This window comes from Amblyomma americanum, chromosome 4 (assembly GCF_052857255.1).
Source record: "Amblyomma americanum isolate KBUSLIRL-KWMA chromosome 4, ASM5285725v1, whole genome shotgun sequence".
Classification (NCBI taxonomy): domain Eukaryota; kingdom Metazoa; phylum Arthropoda; class Arachnida; order Ixodida; family Ixodidae; genus Amblyomma; species Amblyomma americanum.
In genome coordinates this window covers 205816891-205835551 of record NC_135500.1, presented here as the reverse complement: position 1 = coordinate 205835551, position 18661 = coordinate 205816891, and the positions used below count along the sequence as shown (strand labels likewise).

The window sequence follows — 18661 nt, the reverse complement described above, 5'->3', positions numbered from 1 at the left end:
GCTGGAAAATTATGTATTTAGCAGCCAATGAAAAGAGAACAGCACCCTGAATATTTGTGCATGGTTGGTCTTCTGTACGAAGGCACATTTATATGCTATGCACATTTTCAAATGTATCACTCTTGGTGCAGCCATATCGCCACTGTGCTGTAGCAAGATTGTCTCAATTTGAGTATTTCACAGTTGGCTCAATATACCTGTGTGGTGCAGTCCTAAATGCACGTGCGCTTAACCATGTTCTGAACTTTGAAAAGGATGGTTGCTTCAGTTCTGGATGCGTTTGAGGTGATATTGAGCACAACAGTAGTTTAACTGGCACTGCAGCCTTAGCATTGCACACTTAAGACAAAAAGCAGGTATCTGCAACACATCTTTCATTGGCGCGTGCCTCATACGATAAAAATAAAAAGATCCCACCGCAGGATGAATGTGAAGCCCAATGCAAGCCATTTTGAGGCGTCTTCACAGCCAAAGTATCTCAACGAAAAACGTCAGAGAAGGTTGTGAGTTTCGGCATTGAAACATTAAGCTCATCCAGAGTTAAAAAAAAGTGCTGTGTCCCCCCTCCCTCCTATGCTGCAGATGCACCCCATCAAGCTTAGCACCTGGTGCGGACTGTATCTCCTGCAGCCCGCTAGCGATGCCACTGCTGGAACTATCTAAATATGAGCACCGAGGAATAAGTTCTATTATAACTTGATTGCTGCAAGGGTCTTTCAAGGTACGAAGTTTGTGAGATAAGCTTTACCCAGAAGTGAATGGCCATACCTGTGCACAGGTTGCTGCGAACGTAAAATACCATTGGAGCACTGCTTGTAGTACATATGATGTTGCTCAGAGTAAGCAGGTCAGAGAAGCTCAGTCTTCCACTTTTATTTGTAATTCACAAACACACTGGTTGCAGTGATGCTAGTTCATATTGTAAGATCAATAATAGCCAGTACATATTTGCATGATTATTCCACACAAAAAATACTAATTGGGTTGTTTGTTCCTGAAAATAGTGCTTGCTAAACAAACTATTATTACTAAGACTGATGTGCTTTTTCAAAAAGGTGTGCTGGAATGTGTGGTCACCGGAGGCGATTTTCAAATCTTGGGCATCCATTTTTTTTTTTAGTCGGCTTCTGCAGAAAAGTCATTTGGTTCTGCTCCCAACTCAAGAACACAGTGGAGCATTCCTGTCAAAGAAGGCCGTCTAACCAATAGTGTCAACCAATTATGACGTCATGGTTATTCACCTTGCACCTGCCAGTGGGAGCTCGCAGGAGCTGTCAGGTTGAAAGGGGGTTAGCATCGGTTTAACAAGATTAACGTCCATGTTGTAACAATCTCTAGGTGGATGGCCTGGATGGCCTCCCTTCAGGGGAATTTTCCGCCGAATTCTTGAGGTATATTGGACTATAGTTCTCTATTTTACTGTAACTAGCATACTTTCTTAAACTTAGTACAAAATTAGTGTGTATATAAATTTCCATAACAATATGACTGAACTGCTTTGGAACAGCAGAGAGTTGTGGGGGTGGGTGATGCACATTGTGAATGACAAACGGGGCAGGACACCGGACATGCAAGGCATTAGCTTTTAACTGATTATTACGGGACTCCCTGCTTATTCATACAGTGCAATAATTTGTGCCATTCAACTGCTGTAGGCATGTTGCACCTGTTAAGAAAAAAGGGGCAGTAGTACTATAAAACCATGTGGGCCTTCTTAACAACATATTGAAGAAAGTGCAATAGCATTTAGGTTGCCTGCTATGGTGTCTATGATGAGTGTCGAAAGTTTGTGCAATATTCCCTTCAAAACTCTGGTTGGAACTGGTTCCAGTGCCCTTATGTGGTATGCATGAGTTGCCTTTTAGAATGTTCCAGTACCTTCCTTTGAATTATATCCTATGGGATTATACTGATCTGACCGACTAATCCGCCATATTCTATTTTTTGGGTGGACCTATCTTCGAAATTTTGGTAATGCTCAGATTTTTAAATTTGGCGGTGCCCTACAATTGGTCCACTGGCAGTCACACGGTGTTGATGACGTCATGACCTTCTCAATCGCTTTCATATATCGTAGAAAGCCCTTATACTGGTATTTACGCAGTGATGCACCGGTTAAGTGATGCGCCACTGCCTCGGCAAGTGGCTGCTTTAAACACAGCCACCGGTGGGGCTTGTAAGACCCAAGTTGCTCTCCCCGAACAAGCTCTCACGACCAATCATTAATTTCATTGCCACCTGCCACAGTGGGGCAGCTTAATCACAATCCGGTGGGTAGGTTGTTACATGCCACAGTCGGCAGGTTGTGATGACGTTACAAGGTCATGTGACCTGCTGAGACCAATTGGGGAATTTCGTTACAGAGAAGCCATGAATTTTTTGTGCGACAACAATCTAAATGCTGCCGCTGTAAAAGGCTGGAGCATCACACAGAACTACAGCTTGAAAGTTAGCCATAGATGCACCCTTCCCTCCCACATTTTATGTCCTCCTTGCATTAAAAAACTGCAACATGCTTTGGTACAGCAAATCGCTATCAATTAGTAAAATAAGTATGCCCTTCCAAAAGCATTACAAAACAAACCTTTATTAACAAAAATCACACACCAGGGTCAGATCGCTGCAGAGTGCGCAAAGAAACTACTGAAAGGTGACGTGCCTATAAGTGAATATATTACAAATGGTGGTCCTCCATTTAACTAACACTCTTATCGACCAGAATTTCCACCTCCTTGGCCTTCTGGATTTGAGGCACCCGAGATGAGAAGAAAGATGAGCAGTGGCATGATGTACATCCACTGGAATGTAAAAAAAGGAGTATTTGCATAATACGATACCGGCTTAGGCAAATAAAAAAAGGAAACTGAGAGCCTGGGTCCCAAAATGTGTGAGAGAACATTTGGAACAGATCAAATGTTTCATGACATACGAGAAATTGAACTTCTGAACCTATGACAAGGCTCACAGCCAGCTGAAGAAGAGCCGTACACGTTAAAATAGAGCTTTTTGCACATTTCTGTACAAATACAACCAGCTGAAGTGCCTACAAGCAGTGGTTGAAAGTTGACTCGAAATTGTGTTTTGCTCATAACAATTGACCAAGAACAAAAACCAGCTACCTAACAAAAGAAACAGAAGTGGCTTAACCAAGTTCACTGCTATAAGTGCCACTGAGCGTACGAAGATACTTACATATTTAGCAAAAAATGAACGATTATCAGCGTTTTCTCCACGTGCTCTTTCTGCCTTTTCTTGTTCCAAACGTCGAATATATGTTTGTGTGTCTGGTCTGCAAGAAATAAACACACGGGGGTGAGAAATTACAACACAGGAAATGTAGTCACTAAAAGGCACTGAACAATGACCAGCACACCGACTCTTTTCTTGCGTTACAAGCCAGCGCCTGGCTGGACATGCAGAGCAGTAAGAGGTAGGTGAGATGAAAGAAACATTTTTTTTCACAGTGGCTGAACAATGAATACATATACTGTATCATGGAAGGGAAAGTGTGGGTATGCTATTTGGTCGTTGCACAAAGTTTAGCACCTGAAGCAAACAGTGACTACAGTACACGATCCGCACCAATTTGTTGCCTGATCTCCTTAGTCCAGCAAAATGCCACAAAGGCTCTTCTTCCCCACTATGCCTTTATATAAATCATTTTGTTTTGATATTACTCGCCTGATTACTGCCTCCTATTTGTCAACATGCAAGAGCCAACTTTTAGTTTAGCAAACGTGCCTTCTTCTTGAAAATACATTGAGCAAGGGCAACCCTTCTGCTATGCCTCTCCCATGCAGTTTCTTCTAATAAAAGTGTAGCCGCTATGGTAAGTTACAGCTTTACTGAGCTAGTGAGTGCCTGTTTTGTGCACGTAGGATATGAACGTAAAATCAGGACAGCCCATCCTATTCAAAAGTACTGCAGGTCGAGAGAGCAAGGAAATTAAAGTTGGCAGAAGGCACTTTCAGGCCCACAGATCTGGACCACATACTGGCATGTTCATTCACACTTATCACACTGATCATGCGATCACAAGTGGTGATTTTGTTAAGCATTCCGTTATGACCAGGGGGTTGGACTTTTTGGCTTGAACCGAAAAATGCCGAAAAAGTATGTCTAATATTTTCAAATTCAATTTCAACTGAGAGAACTCAGTATTTCTGGCATACATGTTGCAACTTGGTTGATATTCAATACCAATTACAATAGGCTACAAAAAAAAATTAGGAAAGTACTGGAACCAGGAACGTGGGGAGACAACAGTATCTTTGGAATTTAGTACTGTAGCTGTTAGTTTTGAGGCACTGATCCGCAGCATGGCACTGCAGATTGGGATGTTCAAACTTCTAGCTAAGTGCTGTCAGCTGGTGTACAGTGCCATTTGCTCACACTAATCACCGGCCTAGAGAAGTCGCATGGTTAAGTAGGTTCCTGCATTGCATATAAGGACACTGACAGCTTCTGGAACAAAAAGCAAGCGCCGAAGCGAAACATGCATAAATGGGCGCTCGGCAACTGATCTGGAGTAACCAGGTTCGAACATGACCGCGGCGGCTGTGTTTCGATGGAGGCGAAACGCAAAGGCGCCCGTGTGCTGTATGGTGTCAATGCACAAAGATCCCCAGGTGATCCGAAATTATTGGGGAGCCCTCCACTACGGCACCTCTTTCTTCTCTCAGTCCCTCCTTCTGGTAGTTCCGGTGTCCGCCGATATGTGAGACAGATACTACGCCATTTCTTTTTCCAAACAGCCAATACAATTCAATTCAATGGCTTGAAAGTGTCATGTTCTGTCTTGCGCAATGGTTAAGTAGCAGTTTCACCGCTGTCCTCAGTATGTGATTCATATCATGTGCGGTCATGTCATTCAGCGCAGAGGGCAACCAAAAAATGACAACCAAATTTTTAGAGCTAAACTGCTTTTTACTTTATTTATTTATTTCAGATACCCTTAGAGCCCTTGCAGGCCTGATCAGCTATCTTTGACCTAACTGTAACATACCACTTTTATTACTACAGCATCATAAACTCTGACAACCTCGGATACAGTTATCAGCACAAAAAAAAATATAGGAAGTGGGGGGGGGGGGTCTGATCAAGAAAGTGTGCATGGTGTTCATAAAGGGCATCGAATGATATGAAGCCAGCTTTGAGTAGCAACGACCCGCAAATAACTCGAGACTTTGCCTCAGAGCAGCATTCACCAGAACTTTAGCTAGCATGCTCAGGAACCCAACAAACATTTTGCCTGGTGCCAGTGTTGCTGTCTCCCTTGTAGGGGAGGCTAGAACATGAACCTAATAGTGTTCATGTGGTGTCACTGGCCTCATTTGAGTGCCATATTGTGGTTCAGAGGGTGGTACAGATGGCGCCACTGCTACGCTCCTCCCCAGACAAATTTTGCAATGTGCACTCATTAAAACATATTTTAGCAGATTTTTGATAACCTTGCTGCTTTTATTCCTTGCCTCCTAATACCCCTGTCACACAGGCAGTGTCAATGCACATTAAGTCAATAGACATCGAACTCGATGGGGATTGCCATACAGCGGTTTTCAATGACCACTGAACTTGATGGACGTCGACTCAATGGAGGTTTGCAAATCGTCACTGGAATCTCAAGGGCCATTGAGAGCTGCCTCACACTCGCCTTATGTTAAAAAAACAAACATTAAACTCAAAATAAAAAGACAAAAGTTCATAAGCAAAGTTTTATACGGCAGTCGTCAGACTATGGGTCAGGTGTAAACAAACTAAATGCTGTTTCTGTTGTGTGGCATTGTGGTGTTCAACTTCGTTTCTACCGTTTTCACCTCTTAGTGCACTTTGGGACAACGGAGACCAAGAAGTGCCCATTACATGCTGCACTAATAGCAGCTAGTAGCTACAAACCTTACGAAGACGGTCAAGGTCACAGGTGGCTTCGGCGGCGAAAAGTGAATGCTTCTGAAATGAAGTGCGAATTGCTGCCCGTCGCCTAGCCATTGCTGTCGCTAGATAGTGCCAAACTGCGAAGTATTTGAATAGCTTTTCTGAACAAACTTTCGATTAAAAATAGTAGTTACTCCACATTCGGCTCGTTTTACTCTGCCTCACAACGTATTTTTGCTCAATGCTGCCACACCTAACACCATCTATCCGATCACATGCTTACTACTCGCTCAGTGATCATTCAAAGTTGGCCTGTGGCAGCGGTGTATCTGGATGGCCCTCGAAAATTTCAGTGGTCATTGATTCGATGGGCATCGACATTTCCCGTGTGACAGGGGTATTTAGACACAAAATTTGTGGAAACTGTGCACTCCAGTATAGCGTGCCTTTCATTCAAACCAGGCCTGTTACCGTGGCTGATTGTACTGTGGGTGCAACTATAGCACTATAAAGTGGCAGGTTCTCCGACATAGGCGAATACCCTTTACATACTTGGATACTACTTTTACCTCCGTAAATACAAACTAGGCCTGTAAAGTTCTAGATGGCATGCTTTGACGTCAAAGTGGCCACTATGTAAGCAGAGCAAGAGCGTGGCAAGGACTCATGCATTAGTCAAACCGACTTATCACCACCTGCGCCTACTTGCACTGTGGAGGTTATGTGTGGTTCGATACGATGGGACCCATGGCTACTCGTGTGAGCCACCTATGGGCAACACAGGCAATCCTTGTTTCTCATTCTTACCCTGGGGCATTGTTGACTACCGATACAGACAGAGTGCTGTTGAAGTTCACCAGCTTATGGTCTGGAATGTACAAACCAGTGCACTGCTGGCCAATGAAGTCGGACACCCCGAGCAGAGCGCCAGATCGATCCAGCGTCACTGTGAAGTGGTCCTTCAGCTCAGACTCGTAGAGGGAGCACTGCCACAAGAAAAACAAGCCTATTTAATTATTGGTAATGGTATCAACATTGGACGGCAGGGTTTGGGCCAGTCAGGTAAGCACATTATTCTAAGACAGGGCATGTGCGTGCAACAGCTGAGCGTAGGAATGCACTATTCGAAATCAGTATTCTAAGGCAGTATTAAATGAGCGTCATTTGTTCAAAGTAAGCACTCTGGGATGAAATTGGGTGTGATGCGATAGACCTTCAATCACGTAAGGGACTTGTGAGGATGTTACATACGCACAACGACCCAAAACAGCATCTGCTGCGCAAGGCTCAATACTGTTCAAGTCAGAAATCGGCTCACAGCTTTTGCAAATGATGAAACAACGAGGGAGGCGTCATTCTGGTCATGGGCAACCCGCAATCTGTACAAACCGTTTTGTTCCGAAAGTATCTGCGAAGAAGAGGAGACAAAAGTGTGCTTGTTGCAGACAAAAATTTAACTGGTTTGGTGATCTGAAAAGTCAAACTCGACGTATACCGACCCTTAGCTTGGCCACATCGGAAGCCGAAAGCGGCGTCTGGTGAAAAACGCTTTCGGATGGTCGGGCAAGAGGAACAGAGAGGACACCTCTCGTAACGTACTCGATCTCGGAACCTGAAGTATAAAACCGGCAAACACAGCTGTGTTACATAAAGTTCTATATTCGCTCTACGGCTAGCGACGTCCATATTCGTGCCTTTACGTACCATAGTCAAAAGAGTGGGAAACTGTGAATGTCAGCTGCTTGTCTTCTATGTCATTCTGCAACAGCAACAGCAGCAATGTGAACATGATTGCTAATGATCCGGACAGACGTGCACCGCATTCGTACGGTGCAAGCGAATAAATGGTAAACATTGAAAAGCAGCTATAATAAACACAAGATGCGGCACACTAGCAATCAGTGATTCCGCGAAAAGAAGGAGATCCTACCGCACGAACGCATCGAGCTACAACGATAAATATCGTGGCTCTTAGTATGAAGTTGAACATTTTTGCACCACCACCACTGCAGATGCTGGATTGGATACGAACCTGTCTGGTATCGGCTAAGACGCGGCTGGTGGCCAACCTTCAATACTTTCCAGACTGAGCCTGATTCTCGACGCATGCCGTCGCCAGCAAAAGCACTTCTTGCGGCGTATTATTAGGTCAAGTGGGATAGTAATACGAGAGTATTATTCTAGGCACTATTTCAAGGCACTACTTCATGGCCTACCTTTATCAAATGAGAGTAATTTTCTTACGAAAGTTGCGCCACGTTCCAAGGCACACGCAGTAGTCATGCTATGAATCACATGGCACAAAAGAGAATTGATTTGATAATTTATTTGTCTATAAATAATGCCTTTTTACAAAAACTGTGCTTGTTGCAGCGTAAATGTTGTCTGACTAGGCTAAACTGAACAGTCCTTGCACAGGCGCTGCACAATCAGTGGATTAAAATCCAGTTGCTTGGGGCGTTGTAGGCCAACAAAACTGGACAGTGCAGCAGCAAAGAGATGCAGTCACCTGGGGTCAACAAAGAAGAAGAATTATGCAAAGAAACATGGATGTCTGCATGTGCAAGTGAATTTGGATACATAGATACGAAGATAAAGATAACTAATGCTTAGCATTTTTGGTAGCATTTATGCTACAAAAAAAGTCAAACTCTCATGCAGCGAAAAACTGCTTCCCACACATACCAGCCAACACAACAAGGTGATGGGCATTTAATGAGGACAAGAACGATATGAATGTTTACTTTGTACAAAACTGACCTAAAAAGGCTGAAGAACAGTACCGCATTCCTCACACAGCAGAGAGGTAATGTCCAATAATCCCTTTTCAAATGCCACACTGTGTGGTATGCTCCTAAAGTATACCAGCATAGTGGCATGCTTCTAATTACTACTTAAGTGCTTTTTAGATTTCAGTGACGCAATTAAATAGGCGATGAAAAAAATAGCTGATACTCATAACTATGCACCAAAAACAATTAAGACTTGCTAGCATAAATAGCCTAAAAATGCCCTCTGAGAACTCAAGAATGCTTGGTAAATGCAAATCCATCATGAAAGCAACTAAAGATTAAAAAACGAGAGCAGCGCTCGAAACAGATACTGACATGTAGTAAGACCAATAAGGTTTTCTGTGCCATTGAAGGTCATGTCCTTCCCAAAATATGCAAAAGACCTGCCACAGTGGCTCACTGGCTTTCCCATTCAGCTACTGAGCTCAAGGCTGTAGGACTAAATTCTACTCACAGCAGCTGCATTTCAGTGGAGGCAAAACAAACAAGAAAACGCCCATGTGTTGTGTGATGCAAGTGCATGTTAGGGAGACCCAGCGGTTGAAATTAATTTGGAGCCTTTCACTCTGGCAGCTCTCATAGCTCATGTGGAGCTTTCACAGTTAAACACCTCACACAAACTTGCTTCCCATCAACGCGTAACGGGAATACTCAAAGGAACCATTTTTGTTTATCTGACAATATTTCTAGTTATCCACGACTTGTATCCTGCAGTTATTAATATAAACAATAAAAGTTCTCGCTTCTCTGATCACAAGCCTGTGCTGCATTCAGCTTTAGAGGCACAAGACATTGTCTACACTGAAACATGCGCTTTGTTAACACTGCAACAACCGCTGGACCATCCACACTAGCAATGCAATTTGCACTACTGCCATTCACGTGGTTCGCCACCAAATGCAACTTATTTTATAGCTGCTTGTGTTGTGTCGAAGCTAGCACAATGATACGAAGCTGACGAGATGTGGCAATGATTATGATGATGACAATTAATTGCCTTTGCTCCAAGGTAAACAAGGAAAAGCATAAATGCTTAATCTTTTACCTCCCAAACTGTTTTGCAAAAAAAAAATGATGAAAAATGGAATTTTTTATTGCTTTATTTGATTCTAAAAAAAAATGAAGGACTGAAACAGCAAAAAACTGAACTTCATTTACACATAGAACACTCCAGCTAAGAGCTCATTAATCAGGCAAAGAAGGAGAAATAAGCACATAAATTACTGTAAAGCTACAGTGCATCAAAGGCATCAAGTGGTACAGTCATGGACAAAATTTTGAGAGACGCTGAAGCGCCGTTCCAAAGCTGCCTCTGGGATACCAGGCGGTGCGGTGCACACGTCGAGGCTGCGCTGGGCAATGACTAGGGGCATGCATGTCTTATATGCATGCGCTTGCCTTCCTGGTTGGTCGCTTTGCACTGCTTGCGCTGTACGAGCCATGCGGCCGTGGTGCTGGCGCACAACCAGTCGACAGCGATAACAGCGCGTGTTCATGGGGCTCGCATTCAATATATCGCTTCTTTTAGAAAAGAAGTGGGACACGGTCTGTTTTTCTTTCTTCTGCTAAGCATTATAACTTCTTGCTTGCAATAGAGGCCTTGTTTCCACAAATTGCCCGGTGCGATGAAAACCTCTTCTCGACGAAGAAACTCTGTCCGTAAGCTTCAACTGCAACCATTAGCATGCATCATGATCTGTTCACAGTTATTGTGCTGACTCAACACGTAAAAGATAAAAAGAATCTTTAAGCAACATATTTATTGTCATGAAACATAACACTGAGAACGAAAAACAAACACGATCAAGGCGCCAAAGGCAAAGGGACAATTCCTAGTACTCGGAGAAATCGCCATCAGCAGCGATAACGCTTGCCAAGCGGCGTGGCATCGATTCGTACAGGGGACGGACCACATCTGTGGAAGCCTTTCCCGTTCTCCTTTGATTGCTTCCCTCGCGTGTCTGCGCTGGCATTCCCAAAGTGAGACCTCATTAGATTAGCTTTCATTAGGACCCACACATTTTCAAATGTGGCTCAAATGTCGGCTCCCTTTGGAGGCCATGGCAGCTGTCACACACCACGAGCGTTGAGAACAGCGTTCACTCGTTGAGAAATGGGGCTCCTATCTTGTTGAAACAAGTAGAATCCATCCGGAATGGTCCGTCAATAACGTATGGAATTCATGTTAATCAATGATGTCGAAGTAAGAGTCCGAGGTAAAGGACCCGTTGACTCTCCCCAGAGGTCCTAGTCCATTGCTTGACACGCTGCCACCTGAACGCGCGCTGTTATCGCTGTCGACTGGCTGCGCTGAGCGCAACGGCCGCATGGCTCGAGCTGTGTGAGCAGTGAAAAGAGACCGCCCGCACCCAAACGCGGAATAAGCAGCGCTTCACGCATAACGAGCAACCAGGAAGGCAAGCACACGCAAACAGGACGCGCATGCGCCTAGTCATCGTCCAGCGCAGCCTCAACGCATGCACCGCGCCACCTAGTGTCCAAGAGGCAGCTTTGGAATGGCGCTCCGGCGTCTCGCAAAATTTTGTCCATGACTGTACATACATGACTGTCTAAACCTCTGCCACATATGGTGCACATAATATGGGCTACCTATGGGAAAGTCGCAAAATATAGCTTAGCTGTGCTCAGCCAAACAACATGCCGCTCAAAAAGCCAGAATGCAAAGTGAATGCTGGTTAGCCATCTTGCATCTTAGCAGCACTGACCATACTGTTTAAGTCCTATACCAAAAGTATATTCTTGTCAAAATAAGATCACAAAGGAAGCGATGTGCTTGCCTTGTCTGGTGAAAAATCATCAGCCTGACTATGCAATTGTTAAGTGCAACTGCCAGAATTCAAATGGGGTGTTGCTGCAGGCCTTTCGTTTTTAGGTGATTTTCTGGCTCATGAAAGCTCTGGTCTTTGTTAAAAACCAGATGACTATCATCATGGAATACTGATTTATTATTCTAGCTTCACTTAATGTTTCCCTTAGTGTTCCTTTCAGAAACAACCCGCGAGACAGTGCACATCCTTTCCATTGTGCCAGTGGGCACATGTTTAATGAATGTTTAAAGATGTGTCTTACTGGCTGGCCATGCAAATAAGTACCTTCAATATTTGAAGAGATGTGTATCCAGTCTTGTAGCCACAGCACCATGTCTCGCTTGCTCAAGCCCATTGGATTAATGCCACGGAGAAAGCATGCCTGAACCACAAGATGAATGCTAACATCAGTTATGGGAGTAGAAACAGCGCTTTTATACAGCGCACACTGTAGACAAGAAGAAATGAAAGCAATAAAATAAGTTATGTACCCATCGCAGCTCGGAAAGGTCCATTTGGCCAAGCCCTTCTCGTGCCATAGCCAAATCCATCTCTCGGACAAAGCCACCATGCTTCCACAGGCGTCGCTTCCTGCCAAGGAAGAACGTACTCTTTCCATGAATCCTGCAAAGTGCTACCTGAAATGCAGAGCAAGAGAGCAATGGCAAATGGTCCTCAAAAAGAACACTATCTCATATACCTTGCTTATAACCTTACCAGGTGATTTCTGCTCAAGCTTGACAAAGAGAGAGGTTTTGTGGAAAAGTACTGCTTGATAGCCAAGACTTCAGCCACTGTTGGATGTGTTCCACTCCCGAGCTGTACGAAAGAACAAATAAGTCACAGAAAATCACCTATGCGTGCTTTTGGATAGCAGGTACATATTTAGTTTGGACTTTCCGGGCTATGTGGAAGATAACATGTCACGTTAGGCCCTAAAATTCGCTGCATTTGCATGCAAAGCAAGTTTTAAGATGCATGAGTGTAACCTTCTCCCTTAAATTGCCATTTTGGAAATGGTAATAAAATGACAAACGTGAAGAACAGAAACAACATGGCTGTGCTACCGGTTTTATTTCTTTTCTCTGTCATTTACAGCGACAGCAAATGCAGGGGTGCCTGGAGCCTTGTGTGGTGCACACTGGGGTCACCCTTCTTGACCCTGCAAACCTTACCTCACCGGAGCCAGTAGGTATAGTCACCTTATGACACCTGTTAGTGGCACCTCACCTCTTGACAGTACTTCCTCCCCCCCAACGGTATTAATTACCACCTGAAGCGGTTATGAAACGACTGGCTAAGGACATATTAGGTGCGCTGCAACTCCATCATGAACAACAATATACAGCTCACTCCATAATTATTTCTGTGATGACTGTGTAGTGAACCCATTGCTTTTCCTGTCACACACCTTATACAACAGTGTAAATGGTTTCATAGTTTGCTTGTCTTTTGTTCTGTTTACAAGATAAATCTGGTTACGAGATAATGCCGGTCTTACTAGTCAAAGTTATCACCTTTCTTCTTATTTTGTTCCCGTCATCCCAGCAGCAAGAAACACACAGTTAAGGAACAGCAGTTATTGAAGTAAAAGAAGCCAATGCCACATCATACTTTAGCTAACAGTGAACGTTGTGTTCAAATGCCCCGTGCTATTTAGTTTACCTCACGAGTGAATTGAAGAGACAAGGAGCTTCAGTGGTTTGAGGACGTGACATGGTGCCATTTTTTCTTTGCTAGTCCTTTCTTTTGCCCCTTAATTCAAATTCTAAATACCTACAAAACGTGGCCAAAGTGTTAGAGAAATTGCTATTCACCGATAGAAGAAGAAAAAAAAGAATGTGTCAGTGTTTGTCCCTATTGAAAGCTTTCACTCATTTCTGGCTGACCACAAAATACTGTGCACCGTGGTGTTTCATTATGAATATGAATAGAGATCACCTTGTGAAATACACCGAGTAGTGTTTTGCCCTCTTCTCCCTGGGGGACCTTGGATTGAAGGTGACGAAACACACTACGAAAACTGTAGACCTGCATTAAAGAAGCAGAGCTGTCGCTTGTCCCCAATGATAGGAGCAAGGATATGCACAAAGACAAGGGTAGGGTGCTACCTTTTTTTTCTGTGCTGCCACAGAGTAGTCAACGCGTTGCTCTAAGCTCCAAAACTGCCACGTCAACAGCTGCCTCGGAAAAAGATAGCTGCAGGAAGTGACGGACAATTGCATTACAAAAGCATCACAGTCTGGAAAAGTGCAGTAATCCATCAAGAGTGGCATCTACTGAAGCATAAAAATAACGAAAACTTTATGAAAAAATCATCACCACCACCACCCGAATCCCGTCCACTGCAGGACGAAGGCTTCTCCTAATGTCCTCCAGTTATCCCTGCCTTGCATCAGCCGCAGCCACCCCAACACAGGAAGTTTTCTTGTCTCAACACCTGAATGCTGGCAACACTAGCTACGTTTTCCTTCCCCGGGATCCACTTTGATACGGTAACAGATGATCAGTTGTGTTGAGACTGGTTCCAGTACATTTATTTATTTATTTATTTAAGATACCCTCAGGGTACAGATGTAGGTTACAGAGGGGAGGGGCGGATACAGTTTATACAACATCAAGACAAGGTTTAGATAAAAAGTATACAAAGTAAAGTTAGCACATGAAGAAAACAAAATAAAACAAGAGAAAAAAGAACAAGGTACAAAATGTAATTTCTAAGGTGGCATTGGCGTCAAAATATAACAAAAATATAAAAATGCAACAAGGAACACAGTACACAATGAAGATAGACAAATGAAAAGGGATTTAACACTAGGCAAAAAAAGCTTTGCAACGCGGATTTAAAGTTTCCTTCTTCAGTTATACTTGTTAGTGATGCAGATAGGTTATTCCAATCATTACAGGTCCAGGGAAGAAACGAGTTAGAATGGGCAGCAGTGTTTGAGTGTGGAATGTTGACCTTTTGACTGTGGTTACGGCGATATGAAATGTATAATGGGGGTTCAATCCACAAGGAACGCCCTCCTTTATGTGTTTCACTGAATTTTTGTCTCCTTGATTCTCTCACTACCAATGCTGAAGTTACGTGAGTAATGTGGTTACGCACATTACCTCCTGCCTGTCCTGTGTGTTTTTGTGCGTTAGTGTCTCAAGATCTTTGGTCACCAACTAGACTAGCCTTCACTCATCAGTTATATATTCTTCGAATTACATGCTCGCACCCAAGTTGCTTTCCTGGCTTAAGTTTTGCTACGATAACATGGACTTGAGTCCGTTGCTCTCTATTCCATGTTGCCCTCTTTCCACCTGTTAGGCTTGTCCTCAATTTATTTGCAAGCATTTTGTTAGCCTTAAAGTTTCAGCCACATGGATGAGTACTGGCAGGGTGCAGCTGTTGTATACTATTTTTTTAGGAATATGTGTAACACTGCCTTTCACATACATTTAAACCAATTTTTATTTTCCTGATAATTCCTTTCTAATGATTTGGTCCTATTGGCACTACTTGGCCTCTGCAGATCTACTCGCTCACAGCAACCGACACCTCACTATCTATCATAAACTGTTGCAACCTTCCCCTTACTGTCAAATTTTCCATAACTTTTTAAATAATAATTTTTAAAACTACCTTCTCATATTCTCAGTTTAAGTCTTCAAGCTCGTTCTGCAAATGATCTGTGAACCATTTACAAGGGCAATATCATTCAAAAATCGGAGGCTGCAAATGTTTTCCCTCTAAATTTTTGTAGCTAGTTATTTGGAATCCAACTCTGTGAATACACCTTGTAAGCAAGTAGTAAATAAAAGCACGGAAATTCTGTAATAAAAAAAAAAGGTCTGAATTGACAGAAAGTTGATGCTATCATAATCAAAGGATGGTCTACCTAGTATGAAGTGTAGTTCACTACGGAATATTTACAGTACGGTTAAGGTAGCAGATAGTGTGCATGGTGTATCTACTGTAAGAAAATCCCATGACCTTTACCTGCTGCCACTACACTACAAATTGAACTACTGAACAGTTTGGCACATTGAGCTAAATTTTTTCAGCACTTTGCTTTACAGATATATGCAGCGCACTAGTCAACTGCACACAGTTTAAATACCTTGGCCCATAGAGCTGGCCAGTCAATGGGACCTAAAAACACATAAGAATGATGCTGCATTACCCTGGCATTGTATGAATCAAAATTCCCATTCATCAGCTCTGATCATCAACAAACATATAAAAGAACAGCAGACATGGAAGCACAGAGCTCATTCGAACAGCTGAAATCTTTATACTATTTAACAGACAAAAATACTGCTTTTTCATAAACAAATAATTTTCTACAGGCATTTTTACATTTTGCTCTCTAAACAAACTTACAAAATGATATTTCGTGTTGTGATAAGTCTTGCTGTTGCCATTACAGAACAAAGCTTCACGCAAAAACTAAAATACAAAACAGTACTACTATGCCAAGGCACTAATGAAAATCTGATGCAATAAGCACTGTTGCTTGCTTACACAAGGGGGAACATGAAGAAGTTTGTTCCGGGCAGGGATATCACCAATAACGTGGGTGCCACCTTGAGTATATCACGGGGAACCTGAAAAGGCATGAAAAAGGTTTACTCGCAGGGTTGATCAGATGAACTGGCCTTCTGGTCATGTGACAAGCAGCCATTAATTATTTGTAAACTGAGATACGATAGCCATTTGCTAAAGATTTGTGAAATCAAAACTTATAAAATCAAGCTAAAATATAAGACTCAACTCTAGTTATCTAACAAGCCATACCATTGATATGTGCAAGCTCATTTAGTGACTGAGGTTGCAAATCTTAGTTCCTGATGACAATGGCCTCCCCAATTTCCCATTCAAAAGGAGCACCAAATAAGTTACAATCCCAGGCAAAAAGAAAAGCTGTGCACTTTTGTATGGTGGACATTCAGTTGTTGACTCCAGCCATTTCACTTGATAATTTTCATTTGCTGAGAGCACACCCTTCAAGAGCACTGCCTTTTTTTTAATGGTATGATGAAATAAAACAATAATGAAGACAGAAAAGGTGTACAAAAATTGCGCCTGCCCTCTTTTATTACCAGCATGCACAAAACAAACTTGTACAAAATGAATTGCACCCTGTACTGATCACAACTACTTGTATGAAAGCTATCCATGCAAAACACATACAGCCTATATCAAGCAAAACTGGAGTGCAAGTTCACGAATTCAAATCACAAGCATTTTTACTTCTGTTGTTTTGCTTCTTTGCAATTCAAGGTTAGAGATAGCAGAGCATCCGTGAACATCCCGAGTATGAAAAAAACCCTCTATGGCCTTGACCATGGCTTTCTCCAATGTTACTTCAAGAACAGCCAACCCTAAACATCACAGTACCTTTTTCAAATGTGTGGTACCTTGTCACTGGAGACTCAACACACTAACGGATAGCTAAAGAAAACAATCCATATTATTTAACACAGATAAATCCATTCCGTTGATTCCCATACCACTCGCTGTAAATTGGTGTTAAGAAGTGATAATTAGGCAATCATTTTACTGTGAAAGCAGTCCTACTCTAATGGACACATGTACAATGAACCATTATGGGGATTTAACATCCCAAAGCGACTCAGGCTATGAGGGACGCCGTAGTGAAGGGCTCCGGAAATTTCGACCGCCTGGGGTTCTTTAACGTGCACTGACATCGCACAGCACACGGGCCTCTAGAATTTCGCCTACATCGAAATTCGACCGCCGCGGCCGGGATCGAACCCGCGTCTTTCGGGCCGGCAGCCGAGCGCCATAACCACTCAGCCACCGCGGCGGCTACAATGAACCATTAACAAACTAGTAGTTATATCAACAAATCTTTGCACATCCTGAACCTTTCTGTAAGTGGGTTTCAGTGTAATGTTAAGGATGCTAAATGACTGCAGTCAATTATCATCATCCTATTTCTTGCAAAAAAAAAAAGGAACAAGCATATATATAAGCACAGGCTGCTTGAGACAACAGCATTCCTTATTCCATTAGTACTTCATTTCTGCCTGCACTCAGGATATTAAGAAAGAGTTACCAGAGGAACAAACCTGGTAGTAAAGCTCGAGCTCTTTCCTGGAAAGCTCTGTCACGGACTTCCCAGCTCTCAGGTCTTGCGATATCTTCATGTAGTTCCGAACATCTTGGTAAAGATCCCTTGTGCCTGTTAAGGATTGTTTTTACATGTTGAGGCAAGGATTTAAGTCACTTAAAATGATCCTTTATTGCGCAACAGGAACGAGTGATATATACGAGGTTTCAAAGGTAGCAGACTCGTTTTTTTTTTTTTTTTAGTTTTAGGACATTGCATTCCAAAAGCTTGAATGAAGGCCTGAGGGTTATACTAGATGGTGCAATTATGCGCACAAATTACACAGCCGCGCGTTATAATTCGTAGGTAATGGTGCAATGCATCACCGCTTTGCTAACCTAATTTATCTATTCAACAGAAAAAAATACAGGAAAAGAAGAAATGGCAGTGGCTGCTGGCGAAGGCGAAAACTACTCTATCGTCCCGTTAGACATTGAAACCAATTAACAGCATTAGAAAACAGACCACAACAATAGATAAAGCAGTGCGCTCAACGCGGGAACTTACCAACTAGGAATACTTGATGAAGGCGATACGCGACGGGGAATTTTTTCAATATTTTGTCGTATCCTTCAAGAAAAAACTTGAATTTCGATATCACATACTGCCCTGTTTTGGCTAACGGTTTGACGATGGTGCTTGGAGTCTGCTTTGACGGAGCTGTGCTAGCCCTCGAAATTGATCCTGCAATTCTGAAAGATAAAATCAAAAGGCGGTAATGTTTCAAAGAAATTGTTGCGAAAGATTTTTAAAAAAATGCGTCAATGAGTCAACACGACACTTCATGGCAAGATCTTGTCAAGCATAATACAGCTCCAACATTGTAAGCGAAATCTTCTAACTGAGCAGAAAAATAAAATCACAGATATATAGTTAGCGTTGGGATACCGGCAATGAGCGGGCGCAATTTTGATGCGGCCGAAACCATAGCGCCCATTCCGAAACAGCCAGCACGGCGCCGCCATAACACAGAGCGAACTACAACGCGGCACATAACACTCAAGTTGTTGAACACGATTATATCACTAATAAGTATGACCAA

At 42.9% G+C, this 18661-nt stretch overlaps 2 protein-coding genes across 4 annotated transcripts in view; both read right to left on the bottom strand.

Annotated features, from left to right (window-relative positions):
- The window catches only part of LOC144129167 (LETM1 domain-containing protein 1), a 369791-nt gene extending 351181 nt beyond the window's left edge, over positions 1-18610 (bottom strand). The window contains exons 1-10 of one of the 3 annotated variants that reach the window (XM_077663140.1): positions 18508-18610; positions 18127-18311; positions 17579-17691; positions 16008-16090; positions 13606-13693; positions 13436-13525; positions 12212-12313; positions 11986-12132; positions 11780-11876; positions 8281-8383 (exon numbers count right to left, since the gene is read on the bottom strand). In XM_077663140.1, coding sequence (XP_077519266.1) covers positions 8304-8383; positions 11780-11876; positions 11986-12132; positions 12212-12313; positions 13436-13525; positions 13606-13693; positions 16008-16090; positions 17579-17691; positions 18127-18311; positions 18508-18584 — 1062 coding nt within the window. In that variant the 5' untranslated portion in view covers positions 18585-18610 and the 3' untranslated portion in view covers positions 8281-8303. Of the gene's footprint in view, positions 1-8185; positions 8384-11779; positions 11877-11985; positions 12133-12211; positions 12314-13435; positions 13526-13605; positions 13694-16007; positions 16091-17578; positions 17692-18126; positions 18312-18507 lie in introns of those variants that run through there. The other 2 variants (XR_013313879.1, XM_077663139.1) reach the window with 2 other exon arrangements.
- EMC10 (ER membrane protein complex subunit 10) lies at positions 2572-7912 on the bottom strand. Its single transcript, XM_077663116.1, has 7 exons — positions 7805-7912; positions 7579-7633; positions 7374-7486; positions 7193-7282; positions 6682-6860; positions 3193-3289; positions 2572-2798 (listed from the first exon to the last, which is right to left on the bottom strand). The coding sequence occupies exons 1-7, from the start codon at positions 7862-7864 to the stop codon at positions 2709-2711; spliced, it is 684 nt and encodes a 227-aa protein (XP_077519242.1). The 5' UTR covers positions 7865-7912; the 3' UTR covers positions 2572-2708.
- Positions 18611-18661: the final 51 nt, after the last annotated feature.

Bases quoted from the DNA above. Each gene is read 5' to 3' on its own strand.
- EMC10 (XM_077663116.1), bottom strand. From the start codon at position 7,864: ATGTTCAACTTCATACTAAGAGCCACGATATTTATCGTTGTAGCTCGA. The intron at 3,290-6,681 runs GTAAGAATGAGA...TATTTCTTGCAG, and splicing joins GTAGTCAACAATGCCCCAGG to ACCAGACACACAAACATATA. The intron at 2,799-3,192 runs GTAAGTATCTTC...TTTACATTCCAG, and splicing joins GTTCATTTTTTGCTAAATAT to TGGATGTACATCATGCCACT.